Source organism: Staurois parvus, unplaced genomic scaffold, assembly GCF_062004578.1.
Source record: "Staurois parvus isolate SC_StPar_1 unplaced genomic scaffold, SC_StPar_1.0 ptg001978l, whole genome shotgun sequence".
NCBI classification, from domain to species: Eukaryota; Metazoa; Chordata; class Amphibia; order Anura; family Ranidae; genus Staurois; species Staurois parvus.
This window is the reverse complement of record NW_028319774.1, coordinates 17,252-40,946: the sequence shown is the minus strand read 5'-3', so window position 1 is coordinate 40,946 and position 23,695 is coordinate 17,252. Positions and strand designations below refer to the sequence as shown.

Genomic DNA, 23,695 nt, shown 5'->3' with positions numbered 1-23,695 from the left:
AGCAGGAGGTCACAGTACAGGTAGCAGGAGGTCACAGTACAGGGAGCAGGAGGTTACAGTACAGGGAGCAGGAGGTCACAGTACAGGTAGCAGGAGGTCACAATACAGGGAGCAGGAGGGCACAGTACAGTACAAGGGGGCAGGAGGGTTCAGTACAGGGGGACAGGAGGTCACAGTACAGGTAGCAGGTCACAGTACAGGGAGCAGGAGGTCACAGTACAGGTAGCAGGAGGTCACAGTACAGGGAGCAGGAGGTCACAGTACAGGGAGCAGGAGGTCACAGTACAGGGAGCTGGAGGTCACAGTACAGGGGGGCAGGAAACCATAGTACATGGGGCACAGGAGGGATGGAGGGCTGAGTACAGTATAGAGGGGTTACAAGGTACATTACAAGGTGCAGTAATGTATAATATAGAAGAGATGGTCTCAAGCAAAGCAACACAGGGAAGCTGCTGTCACAGATCTTGCCTGTTCTGACAGCCTGTCACTGGGTTAAAGATCTCTGGAATAGGCAATAAACCCCCCAATAGTACACCCCCCTACACAAAATACTAAACAGTTCATAAAATGTTGAAAATCCTTCCCATTGTGGAGAAAAGCCTAATTGAATTTTTATGACCTCATCTCTGTAACCCAAAAGATAACATCATCTGCTGTGCCAAGGAGGAGGTGTAACAGCCGGGATGACATCATATGCGCTCCTCTCTCTCTGTAGTAAAAGGAAACTACAGTTCCAATCAATTACAGGTGAATGTGGGTGGTTACACTAGGCCTGTATGTGTTGAATGTGTCTGAGAGTCTCGGTCCGCCCACCACTGCAAGTGGGGCTGAATGACATCCCTGCTTCCTGCAGAAAGAACTACAGAAGGGATGTGCCAAGAACAGTGACTGAGAGTAAAGGAGGTGGAGCAGTCATCGATCTTAAAAACAGGAAACCAAAGAGAATGAACGGTTTGATTTGAGTTCTGCTTTAAATTAACAATCAGAAAAACATTTCCCCACCTGTACCTTCCTCCCACAGTTCCAGCACTTTGTAGAGGTTAAGGAAGAGGTGGAGCATCTTACTACTGCTGCTGCTTTTGTGATCGGGATATGTACTTCTCTGATCACATGGGATGAACAGGAGAGGAGGGCCATTGGGATCAGAGCTGTACATGTCCCGCCCACACAAGTAGCAGCAGCAGCAGCAGCAGCAGCAAGATGCTCCGTTTCAGGCCTCCTTAACTCCTGCAAAGCGGAAGAGAGAGAAGATGTTATTCTGAGTGTAGATGGAGCCCAGTGACAGGCTGCTGGAGTACCCGCAGCCCAGATTCTGGGACACTGCCCGGGACACAGCCATCCTGGGACAGCTTAGTAAAAAGCTTGACTGACTATCCCAGAAAATTGGTATCATGTAATGCAAGATTATCAAGGTGCCCCTGGGCTGTGCCCTGCTCTCACATAATCCATCACTTCTATGGTCAGCTCTAGATTTATTCTCCACGGATTGGCCACAATGTGCCGACTCAGCAAAGGACAGACATCTCCATCCAATGATATGATGACAATGGGGTCAGATTTATAGCTCCTTCTAGAAGTCATATAATAGAGTCACTAATGGTTTACTAGTAAGGCTCACTGACCCACCAGGAAATGTCACCCATGGATTTAGTGGTCAGTGGGCGTGGCATGCTGGTAATCATGGGTCTCCCTGATTGGACTAAAGCTGAGATTGTTCTCTTCTATAACCAATGCCGCCATCTTGTGCTATAACCAAATCTCATAGAGTCACTTTATGTATTCATAGTACTTGTGTGGATGTCGTTATTGATTACAGAACATCAGAAGACTTCAAGTGACTCTGAATACCCCCCAGTGTACAGCCCAGTCAGATTTAACCCCTTCATTACACTCACCTCTCCAGTCAGCAGGCTGAGGATCTCCAGGGTGAGCTTCAATATCGTCTCATTCCGGGGAAATTCCTTCCTTACAATCTTCACAAAACCCAAAGTCTGCCGATTGTCCATCATGACGTCCTTGTAGAGGTCCTTGTGTCCTTCTAAATACTCCCACTCCTCCATGGAGAAATAGACAGTGACACCCTGACACCTTATAGGAACCTGACACACACAATGATACAGTCACCATCCAGACACATCCCTTGTCTGTTACTGGAGAATGTCCCAGAATTCCCGGCACCGCTCACCTCTCCTGTCAGCAGCTCCATCATCTTCTTGATGACTTCTAGAATCTTCTGCATGTTGTGTCTCTCAGGGTTTAGGGAGTCACATGGAGGCACTGTGATGGTCATATGATCACCTGACTTCAGAAGAGGAAACCTCTGTATTGAGGAACCAATAGGAATATCATGTTAGAATCACAGAATCCTCCTCACCTCTCCGGTCAGGTCTTTGTGATGTCATGTGACCTCCCAGAATCCTCCTCACCTCCCTGGTCAAGTCTGTGTTTTATTAATAGAGATAAGAGTGATGCCATGCGACCTCCCAGAATCCACCTCACCTCTCCGGTCAGGTCTGTGTTTTATTAATAGAGATAAGAGTGATGTCATGTGACCTCCCACTCCCAGAATCCTCCTCACCTCTCTGGTCGGGTCTGTGTTTTATTAATAGAAATAAGAGTGATGCCATGTGACCTCCCAGAATCCTCCTCACCTCTCCGGTCAGGTCTGTGTTTTATTAATAGAGATAAGAGCGATGTCATGTGACCTCCCAGAATCCTCCTCACCTCTCTAGTCAGGTCTGTGTTTTATTAATAGAGATAAGAGTGATGTCATGTGACCTCCCAGAATCCTCCTCACCTCTCTGGTCAGGTCTGTGTTTTATTAATAGAGATAAGAGTGATGCCATGCGACCTCCCAGAATCCTCCTCACCTCTCTGGTTAGGTTTGTGTTTTATTAATAGAGATAAGAGTGATGTAACGGAACTGGACCCAGACTGCACTAGGTTATTTCCGTTAGACTCCCACTTCCCTGTCTGAACACAGATCCACAGACACCACCGCTGGCCATACAAGATGAAACAGCACCAGACTCGCCTTAAAACAGGAAGTGTACTGCTTTATTTTACATATATACAAGATATATACACAGGGCGGGGAAATACACCCAGTAACAGGAAACACATCAGCAGGCCATCCCGTCAGGGGGAAGGGCTGCCAGAAACACCCCTCACCAAGCCAGTACAATCACATATATCCCATAATCCTTTGCTCCCAAGCAAAACACACAATAGAACAATGGGATGCACCACTTGGCAGTAGACAATACACGAACCAATACATCCCATAATAGTTTGTTCCCAAGCAGGACACACAATAAAACAATGGGACCACATGGCAGTCAACAATGAACAACCCCCCACACCCCACCTATAGATGTCTACACAATATCAGGACAGATCACCCTGTACCCCTAACAGGCACAGGGTGACTTACACATAATAGGAATATGGGGAGCTGAGAAAGAGGTCTCCCCACTTCTCCAAAGGGGGCTATGTTTCATAGGCCCCCCACCCAAAGTCACTCCCATCATAAGTGATGTCATGTGATACCCCAGAATCCTCCTCACCTCTCCAGTCAGGTCTGTGTTTTATTAATAGAGATAAAAGTGATGTCATGTGACCTCCCAGAATCCTCCTCACCTCTCCGGTCAGGTCTGTGTTTTATTCATAGAGATAAGAGTGATGTCATGTGACCTCCCAGAATCCTCCTCACCTCTCCGGTCAGCAGGTAGATGATCTCCAGGGTGAGGTTTAGTATCTTCTCAGTCATGTGACTCCGGTCCTCCTCCATCCTCATTGGTGCCATCATGTGATCTATACAGGTCTCCTTGTAGACGGATAACTTTGGGAAATGAAAGTAAGAATGATTTGGATGGTATTGGTCACACAATAATAGGATGTGGATGTGAGGGGGGAATAGGAGGGTTGCTGGACATGTAAGGACTACTCCCCACATGGGAAGACATTTAGTTTGGACTGTTTAATATTTCTTACATTTAGGAGGACCCGAGACCCTCTTGATCCACCATATCAGAAATCTCCTTGCTGACTGCCAGGAGTGATGTCACTGTCACTCTCTGCAGTAAGAGAAGATATTGGATTAGAGAGCAGGAGAATGCTGGTGGAGTAGAGAGAAGTGGGGAGGAGTCTGTTCTCTTCCCTCCAATGAGAGCCTAGTGTGGGTAGAAGGAGGAGAGCAGGGGGAGGAGTATGGTTACCAAGTATACTGTGATATCCAGGACATTGTACAGAGTGGTGGGGGGTTCCTGGGGCTCTGAATTCCAGCACTGGGCATTGCCAGAGAAGGTGTCATGGGAAGGTAATGGAGTGTCTCCCGAAGTTGTATAGCACTGATCCCTGAATACCTTTTAGTCGATAATTCACCAACAGACCTCCTGCAAGAAGAAGTGTCCACCAAGGGGGGAAGGATTGCCATTCTTCATTCCACTTGGTATCTTTGAATATATTATTTGACCAGTGAGATGATAAGAAGGTGAAGGTTTCTTTCCTTTCCTGGTAGGAGTTCTGTAAGAAGGTCTGGAAAGTAAGTGCAGGTAAGAGGACAATCAGAGACCAAGAGCCCCCTCCCTACCTAAGTGTCCCCCTGAGCCTGACAAACTTTTCTTTCTTCAGAGCCCTGCTCCCCACTTCCTCTACCCCCTAAAAGCTGATTTCCACTACCCCCTCAGGAGCCCCAAAGTCTCTCATCCTCAGTACCCCCTGAGAGACCCCTCAGCTCCTCTACTTCCCTCAGACCCCTCAGTATTTCCCTCCCTCTGACACCAATGATGGAACATATTCTTCATGGCCGGCTGGGGAATGTTTCCTTCCTCCTGAGCAGCAATGTAAGGGGCTCTATGCTCCATACTCCTGACCCCGGCACTCCATCATTGTGTTGGCTGCATAGTGTAATGATTGCCCATTGGCTGCCTGTGTAGTGTCATCATTGCCCTTTGTAGGCCATGTATGGTCAGGATGGTCCTTGTCTTCTCTATTTATTGTCAGTGCTGTTTGTTTAGAGGACCATATTACTAGAATTTATCTCCACAATGAGGAGAATGTTCCGGCCCCGGAAGTGGGGGAATGTTCTGCCCCTGAAGGGGTTCATCTGGGTTCCCACACTATATATGTGTGTATCATCATCTGCTGGAGATAAAAGACATCACAGTGACTATGGAGGAAGAGGACGGACATAACTATGGAGGAAGAGGACAGACATGACTATGGAGGGAGAGGACAGACGTGACTATGGAGGGAGAGGACAGACGTGACTATGGAGGAAGAGGACGGACGTGACTATGGAGGAAGAGGACGGACGTGACTATGGAGGAGGAGGACGGACGTGACTATGGAGGAAGAGGACGGACGTGACTATGGAGGAAGAGGACGGACGTGACTATGGAGGAAGAGGACGGACGTGACTATGGAGGAAGAGGACGGACGTGACTATGGAGGAAGAGGACGGACGTGACTATGGAGGAAGAGGACGGACGTGACTATGGAGGAAGAGGACGGACATGATGGGGGGTTAGTGGGTGTATATAGGAAATAACATCTTATTACCTCCTCTGCTGCCACTTTCACCAATGTCTCTTCACAGCTTACTATGGTATGTAACTTCCTGTCTGTACCTGACATCACTTCCTGTCTGTACCTGACAACACTTCCTGTCTGTACCTGACATCACTTCCTGTCTGTGTTCCATAATAACTTCTTGTCTGAGTAGAATTGAGATCACCACCTTGTGGAGTTCAGTGCAACTGCATCCCTGAGAAACATTAAAATAACCGTTCCTGTGGCTTCCATGAAAGATCAAAAATAACTAAAAAATAACTGAGAAAAAAAAATCTAGCTCTTATGCAACCAACTATTTAACAAAGATATTTTATTACATATAGAAAAGTCTTAAAGACACAGAATACAAGTTACAAACAAAGGTATTTAGTTCATAATAGAATAGATAACCCCTCAAATTGACCTTTTTGGTGAAGAAAACACAAAAATAAATCCTAAAGCATAAAAATATCTATCTATCCGGAGGCGCATGCACAAGGCCCTCTGGACCAGACATGTCTACATGAGGCTCCGCACCGCTCAGTGATCACACTCACCGGCGGCCTCCTGACACCCCAGAGCTGGTGTCAGACAATCCAGGATGGTGTACGCCGCCTTCACACAGAAACCCAAGCTGAAATCCATCTGGGAGGTTCTCACAAAGATCTATTCCAAGAGTCAAGGAATCCCTTGTGGCTCCATCCAACCGCTTGAAGTCAAGTGTTGTACACATATGCCACTTGTCAGCAAATGGTTAAAGGAGCTTCATTCCAGTCACATCATTTGTTTTTTGCACATAAGGACCAAGTTGGTGTTTTAGGATCACTAGAAAAAAATGGGAGTATTGAGGAGGGGAGGAGGGTAAAGGAAGGGATCTTAGTCAAGGAGGGGGAATAGGAAGGGAAGGGAGGGGGAGGGAGGTTTTCCACAAATGGGGGTAACCACACAGCACAGAGTGGGTGGGGTGGCCCCAAGAGACAGGGGATAGAAGAAGATACACACAGGATGGACAAACAATACATGAAAGTGACTTTTACATCATTAACCTTTCCAAAGTGACCCTCTCTGCTGCTCAGATTCTTCTTCTTTCTGAGGGTTTGAGGATTCCTCTGTTATGAAAGGTTTGTGCTTTGAAGCAGTTAAAGATTTCTATGTATTTGCCCGTACACGGGTCCTGAAAGCATTACATTCTACAAACAATAGATAAGATGATCCTTTTCATGGACTGATTAACCCCTCCCCCTCCAGAGGATTTACCCCCCTTAATCACTAGGCCTCTTTTTATTACTCAGCACTGTACTAATTCAACTGATAATTGCGCAGTCATGCAATTCTGCACCTAAACAACATTTACGTCCTTTTTTCACACAAATAGAGCTTTCTTTTGGTGGTATTTGATCATCTGTGCGCTTTTTATTTTTCAAGCTATAAACAAAAAAAGACAAAAAATTTTGAAGAAAAACAATTTTTTTTACTTTTGACTATAAAAAATATATAGTAAACTCAAAGTTAGTTATAAATTTAGACCAAAATGTATTCTGCTCCATGTTTTTGGTAAAAAAAAATCCCAATAAGTGTATATTGATTGCTTTGTGTGAAAGTTATAGCGTCTACAAACTATGGTATAGATACTGCAATTTACGCCATTTTTTTTGCTATACAGCTCTGCGCTAGTTTAACTGACAATTGCGCTGTCATGTAATACGGTACATAAATTAAGTTTATGTCATTTTTTAACACAAATAGAGCTTTCTTTTGGTGGTATTTGATCACCTGTGTGCTTTTTATTTTTGTCGCTATAAACAAAATATTTTTGAGAAAAAAAACATTTTTGCCAAAAAACAATTTTTTCTCATTTCTGTCATAAAAAATATACAGTAAACTAAAATTTTGTCATAAATTTAGGCCAAAATGTATTCTGCTACATGTTTTTGGTTAAAAAAATCCCAATAAGTGTATATTGATTGCTTTGTGTGAAAGTTATAGCGTCTACAAACTATGGGAGAGATGATGGAATTTACACAGCTTTTACTCTCTGACTGCCCATCACATTTCTTGATGTGCTAAAATACCAGGATAGTACAAACATCCTCAAATGACCCCTTTTTAGGAAAGTAGACACCCTAAGCTATCTGCTGAGAGGCATATTGAGTCCATGGAAGATTTATTTTTTTCCACAAGTTTCTGGAAAATGACAAAAACATTTTTTTTTTTTTACACAAAGTTGTCATTTAAATGATTTATTTCTCGCACAACCCATGAGTATATGTGGAATTACACCCCAAAATACATTCTGCTACTTCTAACAAGCATGGGGATACCACATGTGTGAGACTTTTTGTGAGCCTAGCCACATACAGGAGCCTGAAATCCAATGACCACTTTGGAAGCCTGAAGGTGCGTAACTTCCTCATTTCACTTCTTTACTACCTATCACAGTTTTGAAGGCCCTGACATGCCAGGGTAGCACCAAACCCCCCAAAATGACCACTTTCTGGAAAGTAGACACCCCAAGGAATTTACAAAGAGGCATGGTGAGTATTTTGCAGATCTCATTTTTTCTCACAAGGTTTTGAAATATAAAAAAGAATAGAAAAAAATATGTTTTTGTTTTTTTTCTTCATTTTCCAAAAACCTGTGGCAACAAATGAGATCTGCAAAATACTTACCATGCTTTTTATCAAATTCCTTGGGGTGTCTACTTTCCAAAAAGGGGTCATTTGGGGGGGTTAGGTGCTATCCTGGCATTTCAGGGCCTCCAAAACTGTGATAGGGAGTCAGGAAGTGTAATGAGGAAATAAAGCCCTTTAAAAGCCTGAAGGTGCTTATTGGATTTTGGGGTCCTGTACTTGGCTAGACTGCCAAAATGTCTCACATGTCGTACCCCCATACTTAGGAGAAATAGCAGAATGTAGTTTGGGGAGCAATTCCACATATATCCATGACATGTGTGAGCAGTAAATCATTTAAGTGACAATTTTGTGTAAAAAAAAAAAAAAAAAAAATTTTGGAATTTTCCAAAAACTTGTGGTAAAAAAATAATTTCATCTATTGATTCAACATGCCTCTCAGCAAATAGTTTGGGGTGTCTACTTTCCAAAAAGAGGTCATTTTGGGAGGTGGGGGCATTTTATGCCCAGCATTAGAAGTTTATGCCACACATCATTCACTCTTCTAACCACCTGAAGATTAAGCCTTTTCTGACACTTTTTGTTCACATGAAAAAAAATCAATATTTTTTTCTAGGAAATTAATTTAAACCCCCAAACATTATATATTTGTTTAAAGCAAACACCCTAGTGAATAAAATGGTGGGTGCTGCAATTTTTTATGTCACATAATATTTGCACAATGATTTTTCAAATGTAAATAAAAAAAATACACTTTTTTTACTTTTAATGCACAAAAACACAATATGTTGGCCAATTATTTGGTAAAATATAAAAGATGATGGTATGCCGAGTAAATAGATACCAAACATGACATGATTTAAAACTGCACATGCCCCGTGCAATGGCAACAAACTGCATACATTTTTAATATCCATAGGCAACATTTTAATGGACTTTACAAGCTACCATTTTAGATTTACAGAGGAGGTCTAGTGTTAGAATTACTGCCCTTCATCTGACGTTCGTGGTGATACCTCACATGCATGGTGCAACCGCTGTTTACATACTAGCACAGGGTCAACATTCGTACACACAGGTGTGCACGTGCGAGGGAGGGGCAAGGTTTTTATTTATTATTTTGTTATTTTGATTTTTTCAATTATTTTTACACTGTCCCTTTAATTTTTTTTATCACTTTTAATGCTATCACAGGGAATGCAAATATCCCCGATAACTTCAATGGGCATTGTCATAGATTCTTTTTTGAGAAATCTGGGGTCTATCAGACTCTGGATATCTCCTCTGCCCTTACATTATCTAATCTCACCAAGATCGGTGATCAGATGCTTTCCCAATTTACAAAACTTATAAGTATAGCCTGCTGTCACAGGTCTTCTTCATCTTGACCCCATATCTGGCACGCTTGCTGGGGAGAATTGTTTGAATGCAAGGCGGCCAGAAAAATGAATGAGGGACTCATCAACGCAAATTTTTTGCTGGGGAGTATAGACATCTGCACATTTTTGGTTAAGGTGATTTGCGAGGGGCTGAATTTTGTGGAGCCGGTCAAATTCAGGGTCACCCCGAGGATGACAGATTGTATTGTCATTGAAATGCATAAAACACATTATACTCTCATATCTATGCCTGGCCATGGCAGCAGAGAACACGGCATATGATGAATCGGGTCTGCGGACCAATACAACCGCAATTCATTTCTTTTAGTAATGCTCATGTTGAGGGTTAGGCCCCAAAAAAATGTAAATGGGTTTCCACCTGAATTCCAGGTTGGGCAGTGAATGGGGGAAGTACGGGTGCTGCAGAATTTGTGGACTGCCAATCAGGATTTGCAAGCACATCCAGGATACTAGGGGCTCTACAGGCCTGTGTGCGAATTCTTGGTGGCAGCGGGACAATACTTGTGCGCGCCACCGGCTTGTACTGGACTTATGGGACTCGCCATGTCACCAAGTCATACTGCAGTGCTGGTATTATTATTATTATTATACAGGATTTAGATAGCGCTGACAGTTTGCTCAGAGATTTACAATATAACGGGAGACAATACAGCAAAAATACAGTTCAATACAAGAGGGTTAGGAGGGCCCTGATCCTGGTAGCTTACAATCTAAGAGGTATGTGAAATACCAGGATGTACTAGGCCACTAGTGCTCGCCAGTTCACCAAAAGTTAGCGTGGCACTAGTACTGGCACTCTGCTGCATATGAGAGTCATCAAAATTTACCAGCAAGTGCTAACAGAGATCAGGCCTGATTCTGCGAACACTGTGGTTTTGTGTGCAATGTATCAAGTGATAGTGACCTACTGACACTGCACTTACTGGAGGAGAAGGGGGGGTAAGTGTAGGGGCTAAATGCAGGTGCTCAGGTCTCCTGTCTAACAAAGGTTTTAGGTCTCAGGTCTCCTGTCTCTAATAAAGGTTTTAGGCCTCAGGTCTCATGTCTCTAACAAAGGTTATAGGTTATAGGTCTCCCATCTCTCACAAAGGTTTTAGGTCTCAGGTCTCCTGTCTCTCACAAAGGTTTTAGGTCTCAGGTCTCCTGTCTCTAACAAAGGTTTTAGGTCTCAGGTCACCTGTCTCCAACACAGGTTATAGGTCTTAGGTCTCCTGTCTCACAAAGGTTTTAGGTCTCAGGTCTCCTGTCTCTAACAAATGTTTTAGGTCTCCCATCTCAAACTAGCCATGTTCGTTTTCTTCCCAGGTATCTTCACTGTCCCAATAGAAGGCAGGTACTTCTTTAGTGCCATCTTGACTGGCTACAAAGATGAAAAGATTGAAGCTGTGCTCTCCAAATCCAACTTGGGCATTGCCAGGGTGGACTCTGAGGGCTACCAACCAGAAGGCCTGGAGAAGGAGCCCCTCATAGAAAACAAGAACACCACCAGCTCACTTGGGGTCTTCAATATTTTTCTACAGCTGAGTGCGGGTGACACCGTCTGCATTGTCCTTGTGACCGGAAAGTTGTCCCATTCTGATGAGCCTGTACGAGGGGGAAGTGGACTTCTAGGGGGACTCAAACTACTCAACCTGTTGATTTTTTTTGTACAATAAGAAAGGCGAAAGCTCTCTATGGTGAATTTTGGGTCATTTTTCTGTTGTTAATATTATCTGGGGCCAGAAGAGTAATGAGTGAGTGTCTGAGGACAATCCTGGAAGATAAGAAAATATTTACCCACCACAGGGACATCTTCCTGGATGAGGGGCCCGGCAGCCATCTTGTATAAACATCTGCTCAGCAAGCCTATGAATGCACCTCACAGATCCAGCTATCCCCATTATAAAACCGCTTAGCTTTTCAACAGTACCAAGGCTATCCCAGCACAAAGTCACCAGCAAAAATAAACAATCTTTATTATATAAGACAAGATATATCAATGATATTGACCGAACAGACGAGTTACATGGAGTCAGTTGTGTTGTGTTTATTAAATGGGGTCAGATCAGACCTCCGTCCACAGTCAAAGGTGTCTGTTCCTTCTAGCACACAATACATGACAATGATTTGTATCCTGGTGAATGGGTGTGTGTGTGGGGGGGTGGGGTGGGGTGTCCAGGGATGTGGCCAGGTTACTACTCAGGGTGTAACCATAGAGGTAGGCTGAGCCAAGCAGATTTAATTTACAAGTTGAGCCCAAAACATTAATTTTGGATGGAGTGGTGAAGGATTAGAACTCCTGTCAGGTTTTTACTATCTGAGGCTCCTTTGAGAAATTTTCCTACACTTCCTGTCCTCCTGACAACAATTTACCAATCAGGTAGTCAGGGGAACCCTACAAGAAGGAGCAGACAGGGATAAAAGTCTGACAGGGGCTCTAGATTTCTTCTAAGCTACTAAGGTATTTTCCTTTCTTGTCCATTGTGGGACACAGGAGGCAGGTTATACTGCCACCTATGGGCAGGATCATCTTTGCCCTGCTCGCTTTCGGGTGGAGCATGCTCATCGATGTCCGGAGACCAGGTGGAGATTGCAGTCATGTGAAAAGTCAAACACTAAGGCAGTTCCCCGACTTGGAGATGAACCTTCACTGAGTGCGGTAATTAAAGCACAGAGTTCCTCTGAAAAGTGACTTGTCTCATGACACTACATGCTGTATCTTGTATGTTGCAATAGGAGGGACGTGCTGAGCCTGTGCCCACTCCACCAGTCCAGTGTACCTCTGTTACCTCACTCCCAGTAACAGAATGGAGTCCCACCATGCACCTAGTATGGACCTCATGCATGCTCCTTCCTTCTCGTACCTCATGACCAGGTCATAGATCTCTGTAATGTGGGTTTGGATCTTGTTTTAGTTGGATGCCGACCGCTAGAGAGGGAGCCAGACAATGACCCCCTCACTACCAGAGGACATGTCACCTCACCAGGTACAACACCTAACAATTGGTTGCTTGTACCTTGTTCCTTCACTTGGTTGCCCATAGCAACTACACTCTTCTCCTGGTCTTGCCGAGTTAACCCTTTTATAACAATGTTACTTTATAACCCACAGTGCGATACACACCCGTGTTCTTTAGATGCACCAGAACCAACATTATTCACCCCTTGGAATACCTTCAGACCAGGATCCTTCACTGAATGGGTTGCAGTGTACAGTTCAATATGAACAACATCTTTCCCCTAGCTATAACTATAGTAGTGTGGCTGCCCAGGCATACCTCTATGAGGCAAGAGTCCATGATGTTGTTCATGGCTTGATGTCTCCAAAAGTCCCAGTGTCTTCAATGGGCTGCAGGGCTTGCACCAAAATGCCTGGGAACTGAGTTACAATAGTATTGGACACGAGCAAACAGAAAACCTATAAGCCAGTCCTTGTGTAACCCCTTCTGCTCCCAGCAAGCTTCTGTTTTTTGCTATTATCTTAAGTGGTTGGATGCTTCAGCTCTGAAGAAAAAAGTCTACTTATTTTTTTGCTAGCTTTCTAACTTTGAGTAATTTTCTTCTTGGTTACATCAGTGATGCTACACTAATGGAGTTTTCTTTCTTGGTGACAGCAATCGAGGTTCCTTGGTGAGCTCAATCAAGGTTTCTTGGTGACATCAATCAAGGTTCCTTGGTGACCTCAATCAAGTTTCCTTGGTGACATCAATCAATCAATCAAGGTTTCTTGGTTACATCAATCAAGGTACCTTGATGACATCAGTCACTCAAGGTTCCTTGGTGACTTCAACCAATCAAGGATCCTTGGTGCCATCAATCAATCAAGATTCTTTGGTGACATCAATCAAGGTTCCTTGGTGACCTCAATCAATTAAGTTTTATTGATGACACCAATCAAGGTTCTATGGTGACCTCAATCAAGTTTCCTTGGTGACATCAATCAATCAAGGTTTCTTGGTGACATCAATCAATCAAGGTTCCTTGGTGGCCTCAATTAAGATTTCTTGCTAACCTTAATCAAAGTTCCTTGGTGACATCAATCAATCAGGTTTTCTTGGTAACACCAATCAAGGTTCCTTGGTGACATCAATCACGTTTTCTTGGTGACACCAATCAAGGTTCCTTGGTGACCTCACTCTAGGCTCCTTGGTAACATCAATCAAGGTTTTCTTGGTGACCTCAATAAAGGTTCCTTGGTGACATCGATCAATCAAGGTTTCTTGGTGACCTCAATTAAGTTTTCTTGCTGACCTTAATCAAGGTTCCTTGGTGACTTCAATCAATCAAGGTTTCTTGGTGACATCAATCTATCAAGGTTTCTTGGTGATATCAATCTATCAAGGTTCTTTGGTGAACTCAGATGATCTCAATCAGCTATCCTGATCAGTGTTTCTCAGCTTTTGAAGCTGGACCCTCCTGGACTGTACATGCAAGACTAGCCTGGAATGTAACCTTTGGGCACTGGGCTTTTCATTGTGGTGCTCTCCAGGCCAGGGTGTACTGTGTTAGCTGAGGAGTACATTTGGGTCCAGAGCTGTCCTGTGGTCACAGGTGTGACCCTGTCTTTGAAGACTCACTTAGTGAGCAGAGCCAGTTGAGGTGAAGCATTGGGAGCTAACTCATTGATGGCCACCATTTTACATTTCCCACCACTTTTTAACAGGGTAAGAGTTAAGGCCGAGGAATTGAGTGCTGATGGCATTCACTGGGTGGAGCTCTGACTTCTCTTTCTCTCTATTCAACTTGGAGAAAGTATCATTCTGCCGTTGCTCTCGAAGCATCACATGGATCTCCATGCCTACACTTACTTGGTCACCCCCGGCCACCTGAAACCCTCAGCCCAAGCTGCCTGGGTTTATGAGACTTAAAACATTGCCTCACATTGGGCCTAGTTGAATTACCACTGTACAAACACAACATGTCTTCACTAAGACAGCCAGAACTGTCACACTGCCAAGGATGAACACGGCTTATAGTCATAGAGTGCTTCCTTCCCAGAAGGAATTGACACCTGTAATTCAGAACCTTGGACCCCTATTGTCACTGGATCATCTTTATTGCAGTCTACCAAAGCTCTCTCGTGTGTGGCCAAGGTATCCCCATGTCCGCAGGGACCTCAGTCTCCACTTTGAGCTTTCTGGCTGTTTGTGCTCAGATATTGGTGCACTCTGCCCTCAAAGGCTCTAAATGGTCCCCTGCAGATTATGTCTGTGATTGGCCTAAAACCTCTATTCATGCTGGCCATGTTGACCTTGTCACTGTCTCTGAGAATTCCAACAGTCTATCTCTGGTTGGGGTCAGTGCAGGTCTCCTGAAGTGGACACAGATATACCGGGTTGTTTCAAACCTTATAGATGTACTACCCGAGAACTGGAGAATCAGCCTCTTGTTCCAGGCCTTGGGCATTTTAAAGGTCACTGTTGGGCAAGGTTGCTCATTTCCAGGGGTGTCAAACTGGTGGCCCTCCAGCTGTTACAAAACTACAAGTCCCATCATGCCTCTGCCTTTGAGAGTCATGCTTGTAACTGTCAATCTTGCAATGTCTCATGGGAATTGATGTTTGGTAACAGTTGGAGGGTCACCAGTTTGACACCTGTGCTTTAGGGTTTTAATTCCTCCTCTTGTATGTCAGGATCAATCTCCCTCCCTCATCTTTCAGTGTGTAGGGTGCCAATGGATTACACTCATAATTTAGTATCCCTTTTTCAATTGTAACTCAGTCCTTGTCATCAACCCCTCATGCCTGGGAGCCTGAACTTGGGGCAAAACATCCAAATGGTCTCTCTAGAGCAAGTACTTCCAGATAATACCTGTCTGCCTTTTTGTCTGAAAGGGGCAGTTTATTCCCTTCACCATGAAAGTCTTCACTTGCAGGGGTGTCCCCTTGTCTGGGGCTCCAATCTGTTTCCTGAAAACAGTTCCTGTCTCATCAAGCATCCCCTCCATGACTTGGTACTCTGACCTGAGCTCCACTGGAAATCCCTCACGTGTTGGAGAGTCTTCCCATATGGAATGGTCTGGGAGTTTTCCCTGTGGCAGGTCTAGTGGCCTAGTCCCTATGCTGTACTACACTGAGAGTGTTACGTTTCACTATGCTGTCCTCCTTGGAGATAAGAATTTGCCGTCTGCTTCTCTTCTGATTCAGTACCTGAAAGCTGTTGATTTCCCACCTGGCAGGAAGATTTAATTGCTGGATGTTCCTGTGCTCTCCACATTGTCAGCAAGAAGATCATGCTGGGGTCCTGCTGAGAGTTCCCCCAGCAGGTAGGGAGTCTGCCTGGAGACCTTTGTGGGACCCGGTCACTGGAGGATAAGTTCTCATTTGATGACCAATGTGCAGTTCCTCCAGACTCCTTCCCTTGCTCCTGTTCCTAATCAGGTAGACAATCTAGGATCCCTTCCCCCTTCCCCCCTCCTCAGCTGAGGATGCTTTGTTGGACCATGCTCCATGATTAGATATCGGCAGTTTTGCTTGGAGGCAGCGGTGGGTGTTTAGGCACATAGGTCCCTGTGCATCCTTATGACCTGCTGGTGTTTTGTGCACCATATGGGTTGCGCCATATTTCTTCTCACTGCTTACCCCGAGGAGGTGTCTTGGCACTTTTTCCACTTCTAGTCAAACCCTTAGGTACCCTGAGGGTTCTTTCCTACCAGCTTTCAAGAGCTGGCTGGCTGTCTGATATGGAGGATGGGACATTCTGGGTAGTCTGTCCCTCTCTGATAGAAACAATGGGATATTCTGGGTAGTCTGTCTCATTCTCTGATATGACGGATGGGAGATTCTGGGTAGTCTGTCTCTCTCTGATATGAAGGACGGGACATTCTGGGTAGTCTGTCTCTCTCTGATATGAAGGACGGGACATTCTGGGTAGTCTGTCTCTCTCTGATATGAAGGATGGGACATTCAGGGTAGTCTGTCTCTCTCTGATATGAAGGACGGGACATTCTGGGTAGTCTGTCTCTCTCTGATATGAAGGATGGGACATTATGGGTAGTTTGTCTCTCTCTCTGATATGGAGGATTGGACATTCTGGGTAGTGTGTCTGATTTTGGAGGTCTCTGTTTTATTATGTATTCCTTTGTTTTTATTATCTTGTGTTCTGTGTCTTTAAGACTTTTCTATCTGTAGTAAAATAAATTTTTTAAACAGTTGGTTGCATAAGAGTTAGGTTTATTGTTTCTTACTTTTTTTTAGTTATTTTGGCACTTCTCTGATATCTCTGTAAGGTAGATACAATGCAGGAATGGTTATTAGGGGACATTTCTCGGGGCTGCAGTTCCTCTGAACTCCACAAGATGGTGATCTCATTTCTACTACCCAGACAGGACTTCTCTATAGAATACGGACAGGAAGTGATTTCAGGAACAGACAGGAAGTCATATGGAAACAGGCTGTGCCTTGTGTGTGGAAGTAGCAGCAGAGGAGGTAATAGGATGTTATGTTCTATTTACACCCAGTAACCTCCATCATGTCCGTCCTCTTCCTCCATAGTCAGTGTGACGTCTTATCTTCAGCAGATGATGATACACATCAATATTTAGAAGGACACAAGGATCTCTACAAGGACGTCATGATGGACAATCAGCCGCCCCTCACATCACCGGGTAAGAGGAGACTTTATTGTAAAGGAGAGAGCAGTACGGAGGATCCACCTAGATCCCCCATCATCTGATAAACACATAGAAACAATGGATTCAGTCAGTGTGTGTGTTTCCTACAGATGGATCCAGTCATGGGAACCCACCAGAGAGATGTCCCCGTCCTCTGTATTCCCGGGATTCCACACAGGAAGGTCACACCATCCCTCACCATCATCAGGTAGATGATGACAATTATTGGTAGTTGTGATTTATACTCAGCATGTTTGTTACAATGAATGTTTTATTATATCTTTCAGAGTGGAATCCTCGGGGATGATAATATTGATGTTAAAGAAGAGTATAAAGAGGAGGATGAGGAGTATGGAGTGATGGAGGAGTTTTCAGAAGGACACAAGGAGATGGTGGAGCCACCTAATACCAGGAACCCACCAGAGAGATGTCCCCGTCCTCTGTATTCCCGGGATTCCACACAGGAAGGTCACACCATCCCTCACCATCATCAGGTAGATGAGGAACAATCACTGATAGTATCATTAGGATCTGTACATTATCTGCATTGTTACCATTGATGGCATTTTATTATATATTCAGAGTGGAATCCTGAGAGATCCTAAAGTTGAGGTTAAAGAAGAGATAAAAGAGGAGGAGGATGAGGATGGGGGGATGGAGGAGTCAGAGCTTCTAAAAGAACACAAAGATCTGTACCAGGACACCATGGTGGAGTCATCCAGATACAGGAACCCACCAGAGAGATGTCCCCGTCCTCTGTATTCCCGGGATTCCACACAGGAAGGTCACACCATCCCTCACTATTACAAGGTTGGTGGGATGGAGCATCTAGAACATGGACTTGTAAAGATGATGTGTAAATATGTGACCTTACATTTTACAGATGATATTCTCTCTCATTTCCTTGATTTAGAGTGGAGATCCAATCGATATAGAATTTGAGGTGAAAGCAGAAGAAGAAGAGGCGTATGTGAGGGATGATCAGCAGTCTATGGAGGAGGATGGAATAACGGGGACATTTATAGAGGAGGACACTCCTACAGAGATCAGCACAGGTGGGTCATGAACACTAAATCCATTCCTCCACCCATACTGCTCACTGATTGGTCCAGAGTAGGGCGGGGACTGGGTGATATCAGCCTGTAATCCCCTGGTCACTTTCCTGAGCTGTGTTCCCCGTCCTGTATTCCTGGATTTCTCTCGGATAATCTTCCTTCTCTGTGCTGCAGACACAATTTATGTATCTAGACTGGATTTATGGAGGTTCTGGGGTTCAGCTGGCAGCAAAATGTTGATGTTCACCATAAGTTTTACTAGACCTAGGCACCTGGGGTGTGTGTGTCTTGGGTATTCTGTGCCATGCCCGGGTCTAGTAAGATCTCTGACAGAACAATTCTCCCAGGGTTCCTTGCTCTGTGGTCTGCTGGCTGTGCCGGGTGGAGGGATATGTCTGTATAGTCTCAGACCCAAGTCACTGAGTGCAGTCTCAGGAGATGGGAGGCAGCGGTGTGGGATCTCTGCAACTTGTCTACAGGAAACATTTAATATTCCACTCATTACTGAATACCAATATTATGAGTCCTGACCCCTACACTGTATAATTTATATTGTACATTACATACTCCTGACCCCTGCACTATATACTCTATGTTGTACATTACATACTCCTGACCCCTGCACTATATACTCTATGTTGTACATTACATACTCCTGACCCCTGCACTATATACTCCATGTTGTACATTACATCCTCCTGACCCCTGCACTGTATACTCTATGTTGTACATTACATACTCCTGACCCCTGCACTATATACTCTATGTTGTACATTACATCCTCCTGACCCCTGCACTATATACTCTATGTTGTACATTACATACTCCTGACCCCTTCACTATATACTCTATGTTGTACATTACATACTCCTGACCCCTGCACTATATACTCTATGTTGTACATTACATACTCCTGACCCCTGCACTATATACTCTATGTTGTACATTACATCCTCCTGACCCCTGCACTATATACTCTTTGTTGTACATTACATACTCCTGACCCCTGCACTATATACTCTATGTTGTACATTACATCCTCCTGACCCCTGCACTATATACTCTATGTTGTACATTACATCCTCCTGACCCCTGCACTATATACTCTATGTTGTACATTACATCCTCCTGACCCCTGCACTATATACTCTATGTTGTACATTACATACTCCTGACCCCTGCACTATATACTTTATGTTGCACATTACATAGTCCTGATTTCTGCTCTCCTCCCTCCCCCCACTGCTATATATACACATAATATGGATTCTCTTTTGTTCCCCCCATTTCCTCCCAGCTGGACATTTTATATCGGATGATGTGATTGGAGCACAGACTTTTACATGGTGATAATAATGTGATAACATCCTCCAACTTTGGACTCTTAAACAGAAAGTGATGAGGGAGGAGTCAATACCCCAATGATGGTGGTCTTCAGGATCATCCAGTCTTCATCTTGGTTGTTCTCCCCCCATCCTCACTCTCTGACCTCTGGTGGGGCTCAGCCCCGCTGTTCTTCATGACTAAATCATGGACTAAATAAGGAAGTGCAGTACTTCTTGTGTTGGGAAGATGGTGATGAGTGATAGAGGGGGTGGGGACCCTCGTCCTATAATCCCCTCATCACTGTCCCTCCTATAAAAGACAGTTCTGGTTGTTTCCTCACTCTCTGACTAAGGTCCATGAATAAAGAAATGACCTGGTAGGAGATCAGAGGAGCCATTTCCTAGTTCCCTTGAGGGTGGAATTGTAAGCTCCTCAGAGACCAAGCTGCCTGATGTGGGTGGAGTCCTGGTTTGGGGGAACCAATCAGCTCCTGTCTAGTAATCCTGTTTGTCTTTGTATTTTAGTCCATGGCCGGGAGATGAGGAAAACCTCCGAGGATTGTCTCACTTTGTCTCCAGACTGGAAAGTAGAAGATGAGGACATCACACAGTATAGTCCAGGAGAAAACCCGGCTCCCTCCAATGTCCATCCGGCACCACCCAGTGTAGATGGACCATCGGATTCCTCATATCCTGAGGAACCTCAGACTGTGCGGGACCGGGCCGGCCTTCCAACAGGGAAGAGGTTCTCCTGTACTGAGTGCGGGAAGGGTTTCTTGCGTAAATCAGAGCTTAATGTGCATAAAAGATCTCACATGGGGGAGAGGCCGTATTCCTGTCCTGAGTGCGGGAAATGTTTTTCAAGGATGTGCAATCTTTACAGACATCAGAGATCTCACAGGGGGGAGAAGCCATATTCCTGTCCTGAGTGCGGGAAATGTTTTTCAAGGAAGTCCACTCTTCATAAACATCAGAGATCTCACACAGGGGAGAAGCCATATTCCTGTCCTGAGTGCGGGAAATGTTTTTCAGAGAAGTCCATTCTTCATAGACATCAGAGATCTCACACGGGGGAGAAGCCGTATTCTTGTCCTGAGTGCGGGAAATGTTTTTCAGAGAAGTCCACTCTTCATAAACATCAGAGATCTCACACGGGGGAGAAGCCGTATTCTTGTCCTGAGTGTGGGAAATGTTTTTCAGAGAAGTCCAATCTTCACACACATCAGAGATCTCACACGGGGGAAAAGCCATATTTCTGTTCCGAGTGCGGGAAATGTTTTTCAGAGAAGTCCCATCTTTACACACATCAGAGAACTCACACGGGGGAGAAGCCTAATTCCTGTTCCGAGTGCGGGAAATGTTTTTCAGAGAAGTCCAGTCTACACAAACATCAGAGATCTCACACGAAGGAGAAGCCATTTTCCTGTCCTGAGTGCGGGAAATTTTTTTCAGATAAGTCCAATCTTCACAGACATCAGAGATTTCACACAGGGGAGAAGTTGTATTCCTGTACTGAGTGTGGGAAAAGTTTTACACAAAAGTCCAGTCTTTACAGACATCAGAGATTGCACAGAGGGGAAGAAGTCACTTCTCTGTTCTGAGTGCTGGAAATGTCTTGTAAAACAAGCAGATCTATTTCATGCATCAATGGTCTCACATAAGGAAAAGCCACATCCTGTCCTCCTGTACATCAGGGGTCCCACACAGCCCTGGAGGTGTATTAATGCCTTGAGTGCGGGAAATGTCTTCTAGATGAATGTTGCTGGACATCCCAGCTCTCATGTGGGGAAGAAGCACACCCTGATATACACCTCAGATATACTCCATGGCTGACCTTCATCATGGAAGAAACAGTTCATGAGGAGATCAGAGGTCCCCAAAGACATGGATGAAGTGTGGGACCGGGATGGCCATTGATGGCAGGAGAAGAATAAAAATGGAGTCCTGCCCTGTGATTGGCTGAGTACATTTTGTGGTGGGAAATTTCACAATCACTTGGAGGTCTATGGAGAACAATGTTGAACGGATGTGACCCCCATTCTCCAGCTGGGAGGAGTTTTGGCCGTATTTTATTTCTTATGATCATTGGCTCCATCTAGTGGCCATAATAACATATTGGGCTAGTTTTACTGATGGAGATATTTCAGAAAAATCACCTCATTGTGGCCTCTAGATGGAGCCGGTGATCATAGGAAATCACTGTGTTACTTAACATAGGGCCGGATGTTGTCACAGCTGGAGGAATGATTGTCTCATTGGTCCAATGAATGTTCTATAAATAGAGCCCTTGGTTTCCTTCATCAGACACGCCCCATACTAATCCCTGAGGTCATACTCCCACACCCTGAGGTCACACTCCCGCACCCTGAGGTCACACTCCCGCACTCTGAGGTCACACTCCCGCACTCTGAGGTCACACTCCTGCACTCTGAGGTCACACTCCCGCATTTAGGTCACACTCCCACACTCTGAGGTCACACTCCGCACTCTGAGGTCACACTCCCGAACCCTAAGGTCACACTCCCGCACCCTGAGGTCACACTCCCGCACCCTGAGGTCACACTCCCGCACCCTGAGGTCACACTCCCGCACCCTGAGGTCACACTCCCGCACCCTGAGGTCACACTCCCGCACTCTGAGGTCACACCCCCGCACTCTGAGGTCACACCCCCGCACTCTGAGGTCACACCCCCGCACTCTGAGGTCATACTCCCTCCCGCACTCTGAGGTCATACTCCCTCCCGCACTCTGAGGTCACACTCCCGCACCCTGAGGTCACACTCCGGCACTCTGAGGTCATATTCCCGCACCCTGAGGTCACACTCCCGCACTCTGAGACAGATAAAACTTTATTTTGGTGGTATTTATTCACCGCTGGAATTTTTATTTTTTTTTGCTATATAAATGAAAATGTCCAAAAATATTGAAAATAAAGTGTTTTTCTTATAAAATTTTGCAAATAAATAATCTTTCTTCATAAATCGGCCAAAATGTATTCAGATATCTTTTTAGTAAAAAAACAAACAAATTAGTTTATAACCAAAAATTAAAATTTTGAAAATATTTTTTATATTATTATTTACATTTTTTATACCAATAAAGGCTTTAAAAGCAATAATGTCTTCTCTCTGGCTGGATTCCTGCAGCCATTGAGAAATACTGTGAGAGCTGGGATTTGTCACATGGTACAAGTCTGTTGGGAATAGCCCTGTACCATGTGACCTCGGTGATCATTCACAGATTTCACTAGTAGTAAGCAACGATATCAGGAAGTGACATTCTCCTTACTACTGCTCATGTGATCACTTGTCTTCTGTTCATTGGTCTTCCCAGTGAATGGCTGCGCAGGGAGGGGGGATGGCAGGACAAGTATGATGATTGGAGGAGAGCAGGCTGAGCTCCCAGAACAGCTAGAGCACTGACCACACTGAGCTCTCATGCCTAGTGTGGTCAATTTTAATAGGAAATCAGAGGGACTGGCAGGATCACCGGGGATCTCACACAAAGGAAGCAATACAGAGAGAAGAGGAGATGTCTTCATACCAGGACATGGGACAGCCGGCACAGATCAGGAATAGGACATGTTGGAGGAACATATTCTTTGAAGGAGAAGTTCAGGCAAAGCTCTTTTGTCTGTACTTCTCCTGTGGATCAGAGGAGTGCAGTTCATTCTGAACTCCTGTGACCCGTTTTCAGGTGAAGCCCGCTGTCAGCTGATGTCACTCAGCCGGTCCAGTCTGGGGAAAGATCACGCAGGCACAGGGAGAACATGCAAACTTCCCACCAGGTATGGCAGTGTTTGGGATTCAAACCAACAACCCTAGTTCTTCTAGGAGGAAGTGCTAACCATTTATATGTTTCTATAAAGGTGGGAAGTATGTTGCAGTGAATAGACCTCCCAGCAATGTTATTACCAGGCTGCAGCTAGGGGGCGCTCTAATGTGTACAGTGTGACCCCAGCAGAGTGATCCCATCTAGCCCACATTGACCCTCTCACTGCCAGAGCTGTTTCTGCATGATTTTGCACACATGGGAAAATGCAGATTTTAGTCCTGAAGATGAGATAAACCCCCAAACATCTATTAGCAGAGGCCCTGGAGAATAAAGTTTTGGTAATTTTGGGGGAATTACGGATCATCATA

General features: G+C 44.8%; 3 protein-coding genes across 3 annotated transcripts in view; 2 read left to right on the top strand and 1 right to left on the bottom strand.

The window, feature by feature from the left end:
- LOC149433100 (uncharacterized) overlaps positions 1 to 20,096 on the top strand; it is a 61,888-nt gene extending 41,792 nt beyond the window's left edge. Inside the window, exons 6-7 of the mRNA XM_089664648.1 lie at positions 17,284 to 17,381; positions 20,079 to 20,096. Coding sequence (XP_089520774.1) covers positions 17,284 to 17,381; positions 20,079 to 20,096 — 116 coding nt within the window. The remainder of the gene's footprint in view (positions 1 to 17,283; positions 17,382 to 20,078) is intronic.
- Positions 1,821 to 3,825, bottom strand: LOC149433101 (gastrula zinc finger protein XlCGF66.1-like). Its single transcript, XM_089664642.1, has 3 exons — positions 3,713 to 3,825; positions 2,186 to 2,320; positions 1,821 to 2,099 (listed from the first exon to the last, which is right to left on the bottom strand). Exons 1-3 carry the CDS (start codon positions 3,806 to 3,808, stop codon positions 1,821 to 1,823), a joined length of 510 nt encoding a protein of 169 aa, XP_089520768.1. The 5' UTR covers positions 3,809 to 3,825.
- LOC149433099 (uncharacterized) lies at positions 20,093 to 22,527 on the top strand. The gene is made up of 2 exons (XM_089664647.1): positions 20,093 to 22,256; positions 22,307 to 22,527. Exon 1 carries the CDS (start codon positions 20,093 to 20,095, stop codon positions 21,152 to 21,154), a length of 1,062 nt encoding a protein of 353 aa, XP_089520773.1. The 3' UTR covers positions 21,155 to 22,256; positions 22,307 to 22,527.
- Positions 22,528 to 23,695: the final 1,168 nt, after the last annotated feature.